Genomic DNA, 15,130 nt, shown 5'->3' on the forward strand with positions numbered 1-15,130 from the left:
GAGGATTTGTCCTGGGGTTCCACGGCCAGTTAACGACTTAAGTGACGTGTCGGGAGAAACGCTCCCAGTGAACATGCAAATTTGCAGAATATTTTCCTCACATCCGGGTGATCGGGGGTGTCCAGAGTGCGGCCCGGGGGCCATTCCCGTTTCTTTTATTAACCCGTGGCACATTCTAAAAGAAAGCTAAAAAAAACAAAGCAAAAATAGAAAAATCAGCAATAATTTAATGACAATAAAGTCCAAATATTCAGAGAAATAAGTTTTATTCCAACTTCGGAAAATGTCCTAATTTTATGAGAATAAACTTGTATTATTATGAAGAAAAATGATGTCATTGTAGTAGCACAGCGCTGAAATATCACATCATTGTTTGAAAAACATTATGTAACAGAAACGTAACAACATGAGAAACAAAACAAATCAATGGGATTGCGGAAAAAGTAGTAATAATTTTACGAGAATAAAGTCAAAATATGATGAAGAAAATTTACAAGAAGAGGTGAAATTGTTGAAAAGTGTAAAAAAAAGAAATGGAAAAAACTGTAATTTTATGAGATTAAAATCAAAATATGAAGAGAAAAGGTTGCAATTTTACGAGAACAAACGCGTAATATTTTAGCAGCAATGAGTTCAAATATTAAAGACAAAAATACCTAATTATCTAAAAAGTGGTTCTATTATGACAAACAAAACAGTTGCAATTTTGTAAAATGAGGTTGCAGACAACGTTAGAACTTTACAAGAATATAGTCAATAATGAAGCCATAACATTACCATCATTTATGAACATTTACAAAGATTATTTGAGAAGAAAGTGGAAATATTTGGAAAATGTAAGAAAAAACAAGGGTAAAAAAAAAAGATCAGAGCCCAAAGTTCTTGCTAATAATAGACTTTTCAACTACATCACAAAGCTGAGATTCCCTTTTTTCTTTCAATAACTTTTAATAACTCGGTGGAGAACGTTTGGACTCCCCCAAGTTAGATGAGTGCTTGCTCAAGTCCACGTCCCACCATAATAGGAGCTCACCTCACGAGGTCCATGCCCAGCAAAGCCTCTCCGGGGGTAACGTCCTCCCTGGTCCAGACCGCCTCGTTCCCAATACACACTCCCTGGTCGTTGGCTCCCATTTCAGCCCCCCATATCCATGCTGGTTTACTGAGAATGACGGCGTGGGTCTGCGCCGCCTGAGGGATCTGGATGTATGTACACTACACATGACAAGAACGCACCAGATCAGCAGGAGAAGAGCGACTGTATGGTTCATAAAGAAAATAGTGTTATCTTTACAGCGCATGACGAGGTACAGTACACACGGGCTGGGAATGCACGTCAGTTAGCTCCTGAACAGAATGTGTTCATGCTTGAAAGTCTCCGTACACACAGCAGCCGCAGACGTGACGATTATGAACGTATGATGAATACCGACGCCATGCAGCGGGTAGGAAGGATGATGGACGGCTGTCGGTCATCTACAAAGGTCTTACCTCCAGTGTGGTGCCCGCGGGGTGAGACGCTGCAGGGTAGTGGACCACCTCCTGCACCTCATCCCGGGGACGGTCGGAGTTCTTGCCAAAAATGACGTGGTCGTCACGGGAGCCGGGGGGCAAGGAAACAAAGCAGTCACATGACATGGGATCTCCTGCCATGCTGCAAACAAAACACCACAACATTCAATGTAATGCATGCATATATTACAATGACTCAGCAATTTTACTTGGTGTGTGTCTCACAGACATCGGTATGTCCATTTTAGGGGGACATAGTATCAATACCAAGGGCAGTTTCAGTATCAGAGCGATACTAGTGTGATGAGATCGACAAACATATATATTTTTTTTTAATTGTTACATTGTTAATATTCTTTTGGGGGGGGAAAGCTAAAGGACTTGAATGAGAGTCGATGCAGCGTAGCCACAATGTAGCTTTTGTTGACTTATTTTGCACCATTGACTATTATTTTGCTCAAACAATTGTATGTAATAATTGGGAATATTTGTATTACTGTTGATATTGTTACATTGTCTTATATTGTTGGATTTATACATTCAATTATTTGTTTGCCTACATTTTTTTATTTTATTTTGTCTTTTATTCTGGTTGTACAGTAATCCTTCGTTTAGCGCGGTTAATTGGTTCCAGACCGGACTGTGATAAGTGAAGTAGGTGAACAAGTGAAGTAGGAGCCCTTATTTATAAATGTAATATTTCATAGTTGGAGCAAAGGATACCTGTTTACAGCCTTCTAAATACAGTTTTTAACATGATTAGACATGAAATAACACCCTTATAGTCACCTTTACACTCCTATTACCAAAAATAGTACACCTAGTAAGAGAAAATAAGACATAAATAACACTTGCATTCGTGTCTGCTGCTGTCAATGTGTTCCAGTGCTGGGGGTATGAGTGGGGGGCAGAGAGGAAGTGAGTTTTAGCTTGGTGTGGATTACGGCTGCAACAGTAGAAGGAAAGGAAGACGCTAACCATCGCACAAAAAGTTGGACTTCTGTACATGCCAAGGAAAGGTAGAAGTTCCGCGGCTGCAGAGCGCCATCACGGAAAAAATGAGCCTTTGGTCGGTCATACAAAGAAGGAGGAAAATTGCATAAGGACGACAGCAGCAGTACGTTTTAACAAGGATGCAGAAACGCCACAGTGTGTGGCGCCAGGACGAAGAGGCACGGTCAGAAGAATTGTGAAATACGCGTGAGTCACTGTTAATCATTTCTTACGTGTCCAACCTCGTAGGTTGATCATGAAAATCCAAAGGAAATTTGAACTTTGAGAGGGTTTAAACGAGAGAGAAATGTGAGAAAATGTTCATGCTTGACTGAGAAAAGTGTAAAAAGTGTATGGTGGGGGCTTTTACAGCCTTAGAACATATATCATAACTGTACACAGATGAAGCTGACTACTTCGCAGATTCCACTTATTGCGGGTTATTTTTACAACCTAACCCCCGCGATGAACGAGGGACCCCTGTACTGAAACCGAGTGGCCAGTGTCGAATACTACATATCATCACAACATCTTTAAATGCTTCTTCTGAATGCCTCATATTCGTATTTGACTTCATTTAGCCATTTTTATGCTTGAAATGGCTTCATTTTGGCAAAAACTACGTAAAATGTGCTTCAATGTGCATAGTTTTGACTAATAATGGGCCGTATCCAACCACAAAACAGCATGGTTTCTTTATATATTTTTGAAAAAGCGTGATAGAGTGAAGCCACCCGATTCACAGCACAAAGTGGAGAGTGCAAATTCAGGGCAAAATTACAAAATCATTCAAGTTTCTTGAAAAACCTCAAAAGTAACCTATCAGCAATACTGTCGCTGCGTTTACTTGGCATAGAATCGATACCAAAATTTGCAGTATCGCCCACGCCTTACTAGCTACTAACGGCATATCTTAGCGAGTATTCAGACCCCTTTAGCGACCAAACTTCTGCCTGTGACATGAAATTATGTGTCGTTCTTAAACCTGGGTTATACTTCCATGTAGTCGCTGCGGTGCCGGTGAAACTCATGACTCACATTGCTGAGTCAAATGTGAGTTTTGGTGTTGCCCTATTGATCATATTTGTATGATAAGTTCAATAACTCCAAAAATCCCACAATACAGGACAATGGCCTTTCAATACCTGGCTGTTCAGCAAACACAAACAGGATACAGTTCACCCTGCACTTCGCCTGATAATCTTTACAGCTACATGGGGGCGCTGTTCTTCCAGTGGTTGCCCCCCCCAACCGTGCTGTTAAGTTTATTTAAAGGTAAAACTGCATTATAAACTATACTATACACGGCACGTGGTAATACTTTACTGTAGCAGATGGCTACAGATGGCTACCGAGGGATGTGATATCAGATTTGTACGATTTTTTTTCTCAAAATACCACAATTTTAAGATTCTGTTACAACAATTTGTGTTTTCCCACCTGGCAACGCTGGTTGCCAACACTGGTTATTAAATCCTTCTCGCCTTGCTGAGTGAAATAGGAGTTTCCATGCTACACTGCTAATGTTCATGAAGTGCTGCCAGGAGAAGAGAATCCACATGAACACTATGACAGCAGAACGCAGAGCATGTATTTCACACCGCACACTCGGGATTAGGAGGCAGTCTTGTGCACTTTATTGACTGTAATCTGCACAAATCCGACGTCCTCTGTGTCGCCTTTGCGTCAACGAGGCGCTTTTGAAATCGTAAATAAATGAGCGAAATGTGACTGTATGCCAGAAATGTTACTGATGAATGTTTATTAGACGGTCTGAAAAAAAACGTTCGGTTCCTCTCTGCTTCCTCGTCTTGATCGAGCTGGAACTGTCGCCTCATGTCACCTCGCCATTTTTTGGTACGAGTGGCACATCTCCAGCTCCAAAGAGTGTGTAAACTATCGCTGCGCTTTCAATATTACCACACAAAGCATTCATTTACCTTTTCCGTTATTGACGGTCGCTGACAGTGAGCCGGGAGAGGGCAGGTTGAAGACACGCCAGTCACGTGACCGGGAAATCCTCAAGGAGGGGTGTCCCAAGTGCGGCCCGGGGGCCATTTGCAGACCGCAGCTCGTTTTTTATTCCAAAAAATGCAACGAAGGTACAAAAAAACCCAACAGCAAAAAAATGAAATAAATAATTGAGTAAAAGAAGTGAGAAAAACTTAGGTGCAAAGTAAAGTAAACTTGCAGAGTAAAATGAAATAAACTCATATTTGAATCAGTTCTGACCACATTTATTTGTGCCATTATGGCAGGTAAGTGTTTTCATATTTTAAAAACACAATTAATTTGGTGTTGATAAGATATATTATTAGATATTACACTAATAAATTGGTCACCAATAACACAAAGCTAATATTGTTGTGTTTAGATATCTGTGCATATACAATGGATAGGTTTTACCATCTTTTTATTGTAAAAATCAACACAAAAACGACCAAAAATACATTTTAAAAAAGTAGAAAATGAAACTAATAATATTAATTCATAAATCATGCTATTTCATGGTTGAATACGGCCTATTATTAGTAAGCATTTAAGCAAATTGTATGTATTTTTGCTTAAATGATTGTCATTTCCTGAATATCAGCCACGCCCACCAAATGTAAAGAGAAAAAAAATTGTACATACATAGGTCGTATGGGATATTTACACAGAAAGACACACTATAAACCTTGCAATCCTACCTACACGTGGTGTTCCCAGCGTCACTCGTTAGCACGGGAGACGCCTTTTGTCATCGGAGTTGAACAGCTTCCGCGGTCCAAACAGTCCGAGCAGGAGCGGTCGTAATTCTACACTTGATCAAACTAACGTAAGACTTGTCAGATCCAAAACGCGACTGCTGCGTAAGACTTCAAAATGTGATATTAGCATCCAATTCACCACTTCCTGATTCTCTTTTAGCCATGAATTAGCCGCATCACTGTTTAAGCCTGTGAAAAAGGTAGCGTCTTATAGTCCGGAAATTACGGTGACCATTTTCAAGCATAAAAAATGGCTAAATGAACTAAAATACAAATGTAAGGCATTCAAAAAACGCAGTGAAAGACCTTCTGATGATATGTAGTACTCTACACTGGTCACTAGGTGGCTGTAATGTTACATTGATGAGACAATGGCCATTGCAGGAAGTACTGTACAGAAGCAAGAAGTAAAAAAGGAACAAAAACAAGGAACTCTGCCAATACTAACATGTGTGAGTCTATGTCATATTTCCAAGTCAAGACCAACTTTATTTATATAGCACATTTTAAAACAACAAGGGTTGACCAAAATGCTGCACAAGCTGTTCAGACAACAAGGAAAATAAAATCAAGCATAAATAAATAAATAAACCACACCAAAAATACACAAAATAAAATCAGTGTGCTTATTCCGTCTTTGTTGAATGCCGGTGAAAAGAGGTAGGTTTTCATCAGGGTTTCAAAGTGCTCGTGTGTTTGTGCATCTCTGAAGACTGTTTCAGAGTTCTGGTGCAGCCACGGAAAAGGCTTTTAAAATGAGAGTCCATAATAGCGCCAAGGTTTCTTGTCAAGGGGTGACAGAATGAGGGAAATGGGCCAATTTAAAATATTTGGGTCACCAAAAACCACAATCTCTGTTGTGCTTTTGTTTCATTTTAAGAAATTTGTTGCCATCCATGCTTGAACTACTTCGGTACATTTGATATTACATTTGATTATGTCTACCGTGTTGGGTAATCCAAGTGTACAGGTGACTATAGGGGTGTTATTTCATGTCTAGAGGGCTCTAATAATGTTAGAAACCGTATTTAGAAGCTCCTAAATAACTTTTCTATGCTCTAACTACAAAAATATTCTATTTATAAATAAGGAATCCTACTTTCCAGAAATTCACTTGAATCTGGAACCAATTAACCACGATAAAGAAGCGACTACTGTAATCAGGTCTTAGTTCTGTACAGGACGATGATCCGTTTTGTGGTTATGAACGTGCGGCGATAAATTAATTAAAAAATATAATTTTGGCCTGTAAACGCAAGATTGGTTTGAGAATAACTAAACGGACAAACGCCTGCGCAGCTACACTGAAGAATGAATAACATCACTTATTAGTTCACTTTTTTGACTTCATTATGCTGCCCAAGCGGCTTTGCACCGAAGAAAAGGAAAGCCATCACCACGGAACTGAAAATGAGCGACACGCCCTCTAACACTGGCTGCTCTTTAGGTCCCAACAGCTCGCAACATCATCACGGATGACGATGGTGGAATGCTAATGAATGCGAGAGGGGTCGTGGATTCCGTGCGCTGCTACAAGGAGATCTGGGGGGAGAATTTGAAGAAGGTAGAAGGCCCGCAAGACACCCACAGGAGCACGTACAAGTCAGGAGCTGTTCTCTTTAGGAGTTCGGGAACAGAAGTGGTTCGTATGGTTTGTGAGATGAGGTGCTTGAAAAGCGCATTTTCTTTATGCGTGAGGTCCAAGCAATCATTTGATCTGTGCTGACAGCAGAAACGAGAGAATGAATTCCATGTGTGATCGCATGTTCCTGTCCAACCGCATTGCAGCATTGTCTGTCTCTGTGCAAACCGCAGTGCATTTGTGTCGACAGCTCGTGCACACGGACATTGAAGTGACTAGACGATCCCCAAAACGATGACTCACGCCTCAGTTGTTATTCGGTTTATGAGAAGCTGAATGACAGACGCGTCCAGTTCATCGTGTACGCAATAGCAGACTAAATCAAGCTGGTGCAGCCTTTTGTTGCCAGGTTCCAGCTCGCGGCCATTGTTGGCACATTCGGAATGCTGGAGGCAACTGAAATGAATTCTTGAGAGGTTTTCGAGGAGACAGCGTGTTACCTGAATGGCACTCAGCCGCTTACACGCCCCCGTCAGCCTTTCATCTGCGGGAGTGTGCTGACAGACACCGCACATCCTGTCTGTCCGTACACACAAACAGTCAAAAACACCACGGCAAGTAAACACCCACCTGAGCCCAGGCGCAAACACGCCCCGACGAGATCACGCACACACGCAGGAACGCACAAACACATGAATCCACTTATTTGTCGAATGAAGGTGCAAATAAACTCATTCACTTTTGGCAGAAATAACAACACCGACAACTGTCAGCATCATCAAGTTGGCCAACAAAGACTGCAAAACCACGGCTGGAACAGAGAAACAACAAACTGACGTTTGGCACAAAGCAGCATTGCCAACAAAGCACACGACTTTAGGAAGCAGGAGAAAACTGCATATTCCACATCAGGGGTGCCCAAACTTTTTCCAACGAGGGCCATATAGTGAACTAGAAAAGCACTCGGACACCAAATATTAGTCCTACATGTATTTTCTCTACATATTTAGATTCCTTGACCATGAAGACATGCCATGAGCAAATGGAATCATAATGATATCAATATTAGTTCAGTTGTTATTCACAAAAATTACATTTTCCATGATGGCTGTTTTCTTCAGGATCAGCTGCATGGCTTTTGAAGATACAACAAACGCGTTGGCACACTCCAGATTCCACGGTGTCCTGGCGACGTACTATGATGGTGTTTCTTTGCATGCTTATAGCTTCCTTTGATGTCTTCCTATGATGACAATTCCAAAGGTCCCCTATTTTTTTATCCGGAATTATTCCATTATCTGGATCGGTCTTTGATCATTTCTCAAATTTGTCCTGTATTTTGTGGAGTTATATGCACAAATGCCGAAAATGTTCCTATCTGGCAATGTTAAAGAATCCTTTAAAAAATTCCTGGATCCAGACGGTGATCCGGATCAGCCCCAAAATGTAATCAGTTCTTCCATATCCCATTTCTGACAATTCCTGAAAGTTATCTTTCAATGAAGTGGTCCTTTGCCCTTTCGGGGGTTGTGGAGAATTCCATCTCCAACAGAACTAAGAAATCATTTGAAAACAATTTGAAGACAAAAGTGAATCATTATCTTCTTTTTCTTGTTATCCTCTTAATGAGCAAAGGTGTCAGTGCCTCACCAGCCATGGACCCCACTGCACGTCACTGCTGTGTACACTCCCGTTTTCCTGGGGAAATTCCTGTATTTTGCCCTGGCTCCCTCCCGTTTTGATTGTTTCCTGTAGTTCAACTTTCATGAAAATATAAAACATGGAAGAGCACAGATTCCACAGCCACTCGGGCAACGTCGGCGTAACACTTCCTGGAAGACACGGGTGTCAAACTCAAGGCCCGGGGGACGGATTTGGCCCTTCATATCATTTTATGTGGCCCGCGAAAGCCTTGAAATAACGCATGTCAAAAGGACACTTACTTTAATATTTAAAAAAATATTTGTATGTATATATTGTAATTTTGTTATTAATATTCATTTTGTCTTTACTTTTTTAAGCTTTATTTTTCATTATTTTACTTTTATACTATTGTAAAATTATATTTATATTATCGTATTTTTATATGTATGCTCTAATGTATTTATTTTTTACTTAATATAAATATATTTAAATAAGTAAAACTTTTAATATATAACAAATATGTTTACAATAATATTAAAAAATGTAATATTTAAAACATATTTTTACAATGATTCAATAAACATTTACCGTTACGTTTACAATAAATAATAAAATAATACATTAAAGTAAAAAGAAAATTAATATTACCAACAAAAATAACTTCATTTTTTTTAAATTAAAAAGACAATCTTTCTTTCTAAATGTTTTTGTTGTCAGTCTTGACAGAAAACCTTGTATTTTTCTGTTGTCAAATCCAATTTAAAATGACTATTTTTTATTAGTTATTAATGGAAAATGAATGTAATTATTAACACAATTCTAAAATAGAATTATGAAAAGTGGCCCTCTGAGGATAACCATAACTGCGATGTGGTGAAAACCAGTTTGACGCCCCTGCTGTAAACAGTAAATTCAGGCCTTCAAAGTAAAAGCACACCAGTAAAATAACACAATCTGCTTTTTTCACCCTGGTGGTGGAACCTCTGGTAGAAAGACCAGACTGCACCTCATTGTACCTCATTTTCCACAACATTTCCCTGATTTTCAAACGTTGACAGGTATGATATTGGCCCTGGATTTACTTGATATTGGATCGACACCAAAATGTGCTGTATCGCCCACCGCTGAGCTGAAGATAAAGCCTGGCACAGCCCAGTGAAGCAAAGAGGAAGATGAGGGGTGTCAAGGGACCAAAACTGGTCCCAGCTGGTGAAAAGAACAGAGGATATTAATCTGAAAGGGGAGACAGGATGCTAGGAGAGGACGTCTAATAAAGTGTAGCATTATTTGTGTGTGTGTGTGCGTGTGTGTGTGTGTGTGTGTGTGTCTTCCTGGAGGATTACTGGTAAGCTAAGCAAAATGCACGGTATCGATGCGCATCTGCACAAACGTTATACTTTAAATTGTTCAGATGACCTGCACCTGCATCTCATATAACAAAAATAATGCTAACTTATCATCAAATCATCATAACTTTTAACCCAAGAAAAAGAATTAAGAAAATGAGACGCATTAAAGCAATTGGAAATCTCCCGGCAATTACAGTTGTGGTTAAAAGGCAGAAGAGGAGGAAGATGGGAGGAGAAGATGGGCGGCATCAGTCGCGCAGACGAGTAATGGCGGCGCCACCACTGTTTAACAATCAAAGATGGGAGGCGGAGGCTCGCAAGGAAGTCTCTTCTGGGAAAATACAGGTGTCTGCTTCAATCAAAGCGCAGCTTGCAGAAATGACTGGTTTGAAGTTAAAAGAGGAGGCGTGGGGGGGGGGAGTGATGAGTGAGGGCCTGTTTGAGAAAAAAAAGTACCTTAAGACAACTGTAGCCCAGGCTGCCGTGTGGGATTGGAAATCATTAACAAGGGCAAGAAAATGGATATCTTTGGTGTTTATTGTTGACTTTGGAAGAGTCTTGCTTACCAGTGGGGGGGAAGTAAGGCTTTACCCTCACTCTTTCAGGGCTGCCATGTTGGAAGGTGACATTAGGGACATTTTTAAGTCTTTCGGCTCTTTATATTCGTTAAATAATGACTTATTCTTCAGGCCGCACGGTGGCCTAGTGGTTAGCATGTTGGCCACACAGTCACGTCTGGAGATCGGAATTTTCCTCCTGCAATTTTATCACATCAGCACCTAAAAAACCCCCACTGCAACTTCCATTGTAATTTTTGGGAAAACTGTGGTAAATTGCTCTCACTGGTCAAACACTTGAGTTTAACATGCAAATAGAGCATATTTTGTTAGATTTCTTGAAGCCATGTGCTTTTGGGGGTTAAGGTTATAAAGAACCCTGAAAAACACATTCATAAAACCACCAGCTGATGCAATGTCATTGAAAAAAGCCAGAAAGCACTGCAACGTTGTGAAAAAGCTGCCACATCTTTGTGTTCTAACATATTTGTGTTTGTGTTATAACTGACAAAACAAATGAGTGTAATATCTCATAAAATTCTGTATCTCATTGGTCATGAATTGATGCTATTTTTAGTGCCAGTGTGTACAAAATACATGCACAGTGCTTTCGTGAGCGCAGCTTGAGAACCTGTTCCTGACTAATTGCTTCAATTCTCAACAAGATTGATTGTAATAATGGTAATTATGCAGAGGACAGTACACTATCATGACTATACTTCATAACAATACATAACATGATACACTGCAGTGAGTTGTTACCACCGGCTTGTTCTTGCAGACCACAAAGTCATATTAAAGAAAGAGAAAGTAAAGTTATGCACAGTGTGTAACCAGTGTCAGGTGCATACAGTATCATCATGGATCACTGTCGACATCTTTGGGCCATCAGGAAAGCCCCGTATGACTTCATATGGGATTGTTCTGTAAAGAAATGCCATTAATGTACTACTGTATTGGATTTTTCCGGAGAAACAGTTATCTTGATGTGGTGTGTGGTCTTCAGTTTGAGTGAATTGCGAGTCAAATGATGACGCAAAGCCATAAAACTGCTCATCATGTTACCATTTGTATAGAATTGACATGTTAGCCTCACTTAAATTCATATACAGTGGAACATCGGTTAGCACACGCCCCGGTTAGCCTGTTTTTGGGTTCATGTAAAAAATGTATGCCCAGATTGGGTACATTTTCCGGTTAGAGTACAAAATGGCGTGCGTCTTAATGTATTTTTATCACAAAACGTCCTTGCTAGCCACCTATTAGCTTGCTAATACACGGAAACCGGAAGTCTTCTTCTTCTTCTTCTTTTAGTTTAATGGCGGGTTGCAACCATGACTTGAAAAGGTGCATACCGCCACCTACTGTACCGGAGTATGTAACATGGGCCATATACAGCATCTTACTTTATGCTAACTTAGATAATGAGGAGACTACTTATACTACTACTAATAATAATCCTAATAATAATACTATAATAAAATATTCTAATACTTATCTATATTCTATTATGTAATCCTGTGTCCTTCAAATATTCTATCACTGCCCTCTGTATATCTCTTACCCCCTCCCCACCTGTTCCTAAGATACCCTCAATGCTCCATTCCCTTCCTATCTTCTTAATTCTTTTCCTTAACGCTACACGTTCTTCCCTATATCTCTTGCAGTGTAGTAATATGTGTTCTACGTTCTCTATACTTTTGCACTCCATACATACTTTGATTTACATTTCCCTATCAAAAACATCTTGTCATTTAACCCGGTGTGATTGAGCCTCATCCTAGTTAACACTATTTCCTCTTTTCTGTTTCTTCTCTTCACCCCTTGTGCACTGATAGATTTTTGTACTTTATAATACTTTCTCCCGCTACTACCCTCATCCCACCTATTTTGCCATTTCTCCATCATTTGTTTTTTGATTATTGCCTTTACTTCGCCTTTACCAGCAGGTATATCTATAATTTCATTCCTTCTAATTCCCATTTTAGCCATTTTATCTGCCACCTCATTCCCCTCCACCCCTACATGTGCAGGCACCCAGCAAAATCTTATGTCTATTTTTAACATATGTAGTTGGAATAAGTTTTGATGTATTTCTAATAATAAATCCTCTCAACTTGATTCCATATTTTTAATACTATATAATGCTGCCAGAGAGTCCACACAACATACCACTCTATCTGCTTTTATTTCCTCTATCCATTGCAAGCCTATAATCATTGCCATCATGTCTGCTGTATAAACCGAGAGCTGGTCAGGTAATCTTTTAATGATGCTATAGTTCATTGGTGGTCCATAGATTCCAATCCCCACCTTCCCTTCTTCGCTTTTTCATCCATCTGTATACATATCTAAGTAACTGTAATATTTGTTTTTAATATACTGACTTGCCTTATGTCCTTTTTCACTATCTTTCCATTTATTTTTTAACTCTGTTATATATATATCTACTTCAGGTTTAGGAAATAGACAGATAGGAATATTGCTTATGGGTGTAGAATTATTAATATGTATATTTTTTATGTTATATTTATCTATTTTATCTTTAATTACCCACCCAAAGCTATTACTTTTGGTTGCATTATACTCCCAACAGTCCTCCATCACATCCTTGGCCAGATGTCCATGCCTACATCCTTTAAGTCTACTCCAGTATGCCAACATAAGTTGATCTCTTCTCAGGTCATACGCTACTTCTCCTAACTCAACCTGCATTGCTTTCATTGGTGTTGATGTGATTGCACCTGTACATATCCTAAATGCTTTGGGAATATTTCTTTCTATTTTCCTTAAATGTGTTTTAGCTGCAGCTCCATTTACAAAACTTCCATAATCTATAGTTGCTCTCATCAAAGCTCTATATATATATATTAGTGACTGTTTATCTGCTCCCCACTCCTTACCTGTAACAGCTCTCATTAAGTTTATTATCCTCTTACATTTCTCTTCTACCTTTTCCACATGGGTCTTCCATGTGCCTTTCTGATCTAGCCACATACCAAGGTATTTAAACTGATCTACTTTTATCATGTTTTGTCCATATAGCATCAGGTTCTGATTTTTTATGCCTTTTTTCCTGGTAATCGTCATGTAACATGTTTTATTGGGTGATAGCTTAAATCCCCAGTCACATGACCATTGTTCTATCTTCTTTATTGCTTCCTTCATTTTACTTGTCACATTTAAAGAATCTCGTCCCCTTGCCCAAATCACTCCATCATCTGCGTGTAGGGCCGACCCAATCCTTCTATCCAGATTCATGAATATATCATTTATCATTATGTTAAACAAAACTGGGCTAATTACACTCCCCTGTGGTATACCATTTGCTATACTGTATTCTTCTGACATCTCTGATCCTATTTTTACTTTGAATTTTCTGTCCGATATGAAATCAAGGACCCAGTTATAGAACCTACCTCTAATTCCCATCCTATTCATCTTAATCAATAAACCCTCCCGCCACATGGAATCATAAGCCTTTTCAATATCAAAGAATACAATATTCATCAAGTCTTTCATTTTAAAGCTTTTCTCTATTTCCTGACTTACTCTAACTACAGCCTCCATTGTTGATCGTCCTTTTCTAAACCCACACTGATAAGTTGCAAGTAACTCTCGACTTTCAAGGAAATAGTTAAGTCTTCTGACTAGAACTTCCTCCATCCATTTGCATAGATGTGATGTTAGAGCAATAGCTCGATAGTTCACAGGGTGTTTTGGATCCTTACCAGGTTTATTAAATGGTAAAATTAATGCACTTTTCCACTGCTTTGGTATTTTCCCTTCTTCCCATATCTTGTTCAATAAATATCATATTTTTCCCAACATATTTTCTGGTAAGTTCTGGAACATAATATAACTCAACTGGTCTTCTCCTGTTGCAGTATCTTTACTTTTATTTAATACTATTAGCAGTTCATTGATATTCATTTCAACATCCACCACACTCTCCTCACTATCCTGTTTTAGTAACACATCCCTATTCTCTTTTAGCATCCTCTCTTTCCCTCGTCTATGATTTTCATCCAGATGGCCTCCACTGTGCACCCCCGCAAGCTTTTTCCCCAGCACATTTGCTTTTTCTTTATCAGTCACATACATTGTTCCATTATCTTCTAATATACAGTAGGTATTTTAGTAAACACGTTTTTCCCACTCATCTTCTTCAACATTGACCATACATCTCCTATCTTGATTTGCCTTCCTATGGCAGAGCAATAATCCCTCCATGCCTTTTGTTTACTGTTTTTAATTACTCTTCGGGCTATAGCTTTTTTCCTCTGATAATTTATTACATTTTCTTGGCTGAGGTTCTTCCTTAACCTTCTTAATGTGCTATTTCTTTCTTTTCCAGCTGCTGTGCACTTTTCATTCCACCATGGAACCATTTTCCTTTCCCTCCAATTGACTTCCACGGTATACTTTTCATTGCTGCCTCTATGATCTTATTTGTCATCTTAACTGTGCATTCCTCTATGCCACCTTCCATTGGTATTGAATTTGCTGCTTTGCTACATTCCTCCCTGAATTTTCCCCAATCCGCTTTTGAAAAGAACCACTTTTTATGTCTGGGTCTTTCTTTGATATCTACTTCTGCGTTTATTGTACAACTTCTGGGGAAATGATCACTTCCTATACTTGTGGTTTCATGTACTTACCATTCACAGGAACTTGCCAAGCTATGTGAGACCAGAGTTAAACCAATGCATGTATTTGAGTGTATATCTATTCTTGTTCCAT

The 15,130-nt window shown here is 39.2% G+C and overlaps 1 protein-coding gene across 3 annotated transcripts in view; it reads right to left on the reverse strand.

Annotated features, from left to right (window-relative positions):
• The window catches only part of scrn2 (secernin 2), an 8,562-nt gene extending 4,014 nt beyond the window's left edge, over nucleotides 1–4,548 (reverse strand). For all 3 annotated transcript variants that reach the window (XM_054779449.1, XM_054779450.1, XM_054779448.1), the window contains exons 1-3: nucleotides 4,446–4,548; nucleotides 1,492–1,654; nucleotides 1,034–1,215 (exon numbers count right to left, since the gene is read on the reverse strand). In XM_054779449.1, coding sequence (XP_054635424.1) covers nucleotides 1,034–1,215; nucleotides 1,492–1,653 — 344 coding nt within the window. In that variant the 5' untranslated portion in view covers nucleotide 1,654; nucleotides 4,446–4,548. The remainder of the gene's footprint in view (nucleotides 1–1,033; nucleotides 1,216–1,491; nucleotides 1,655–4,445) is intronic.
• Between the last annotated feature and the right edge of the window lie 10,582 nt (nucleotides 4,549–15,130).

This window comes from Dunckerocampus dactyliophorus, chromosome 6 (genome assembly GCF_027744805.1).
Source record: "Dunckerocampus dactyliophorus isolate RoL2022-P2 chromosome 6, RoL_Ddac_1.1, whole genome shotgun sequence".
NCBI lineage: Eukaryota > Metazoa > Chordata > Actinopteri > Syngnathiformes > Syngnathidae > Dunckerocampus > Dunckerocampus dactyliophorus.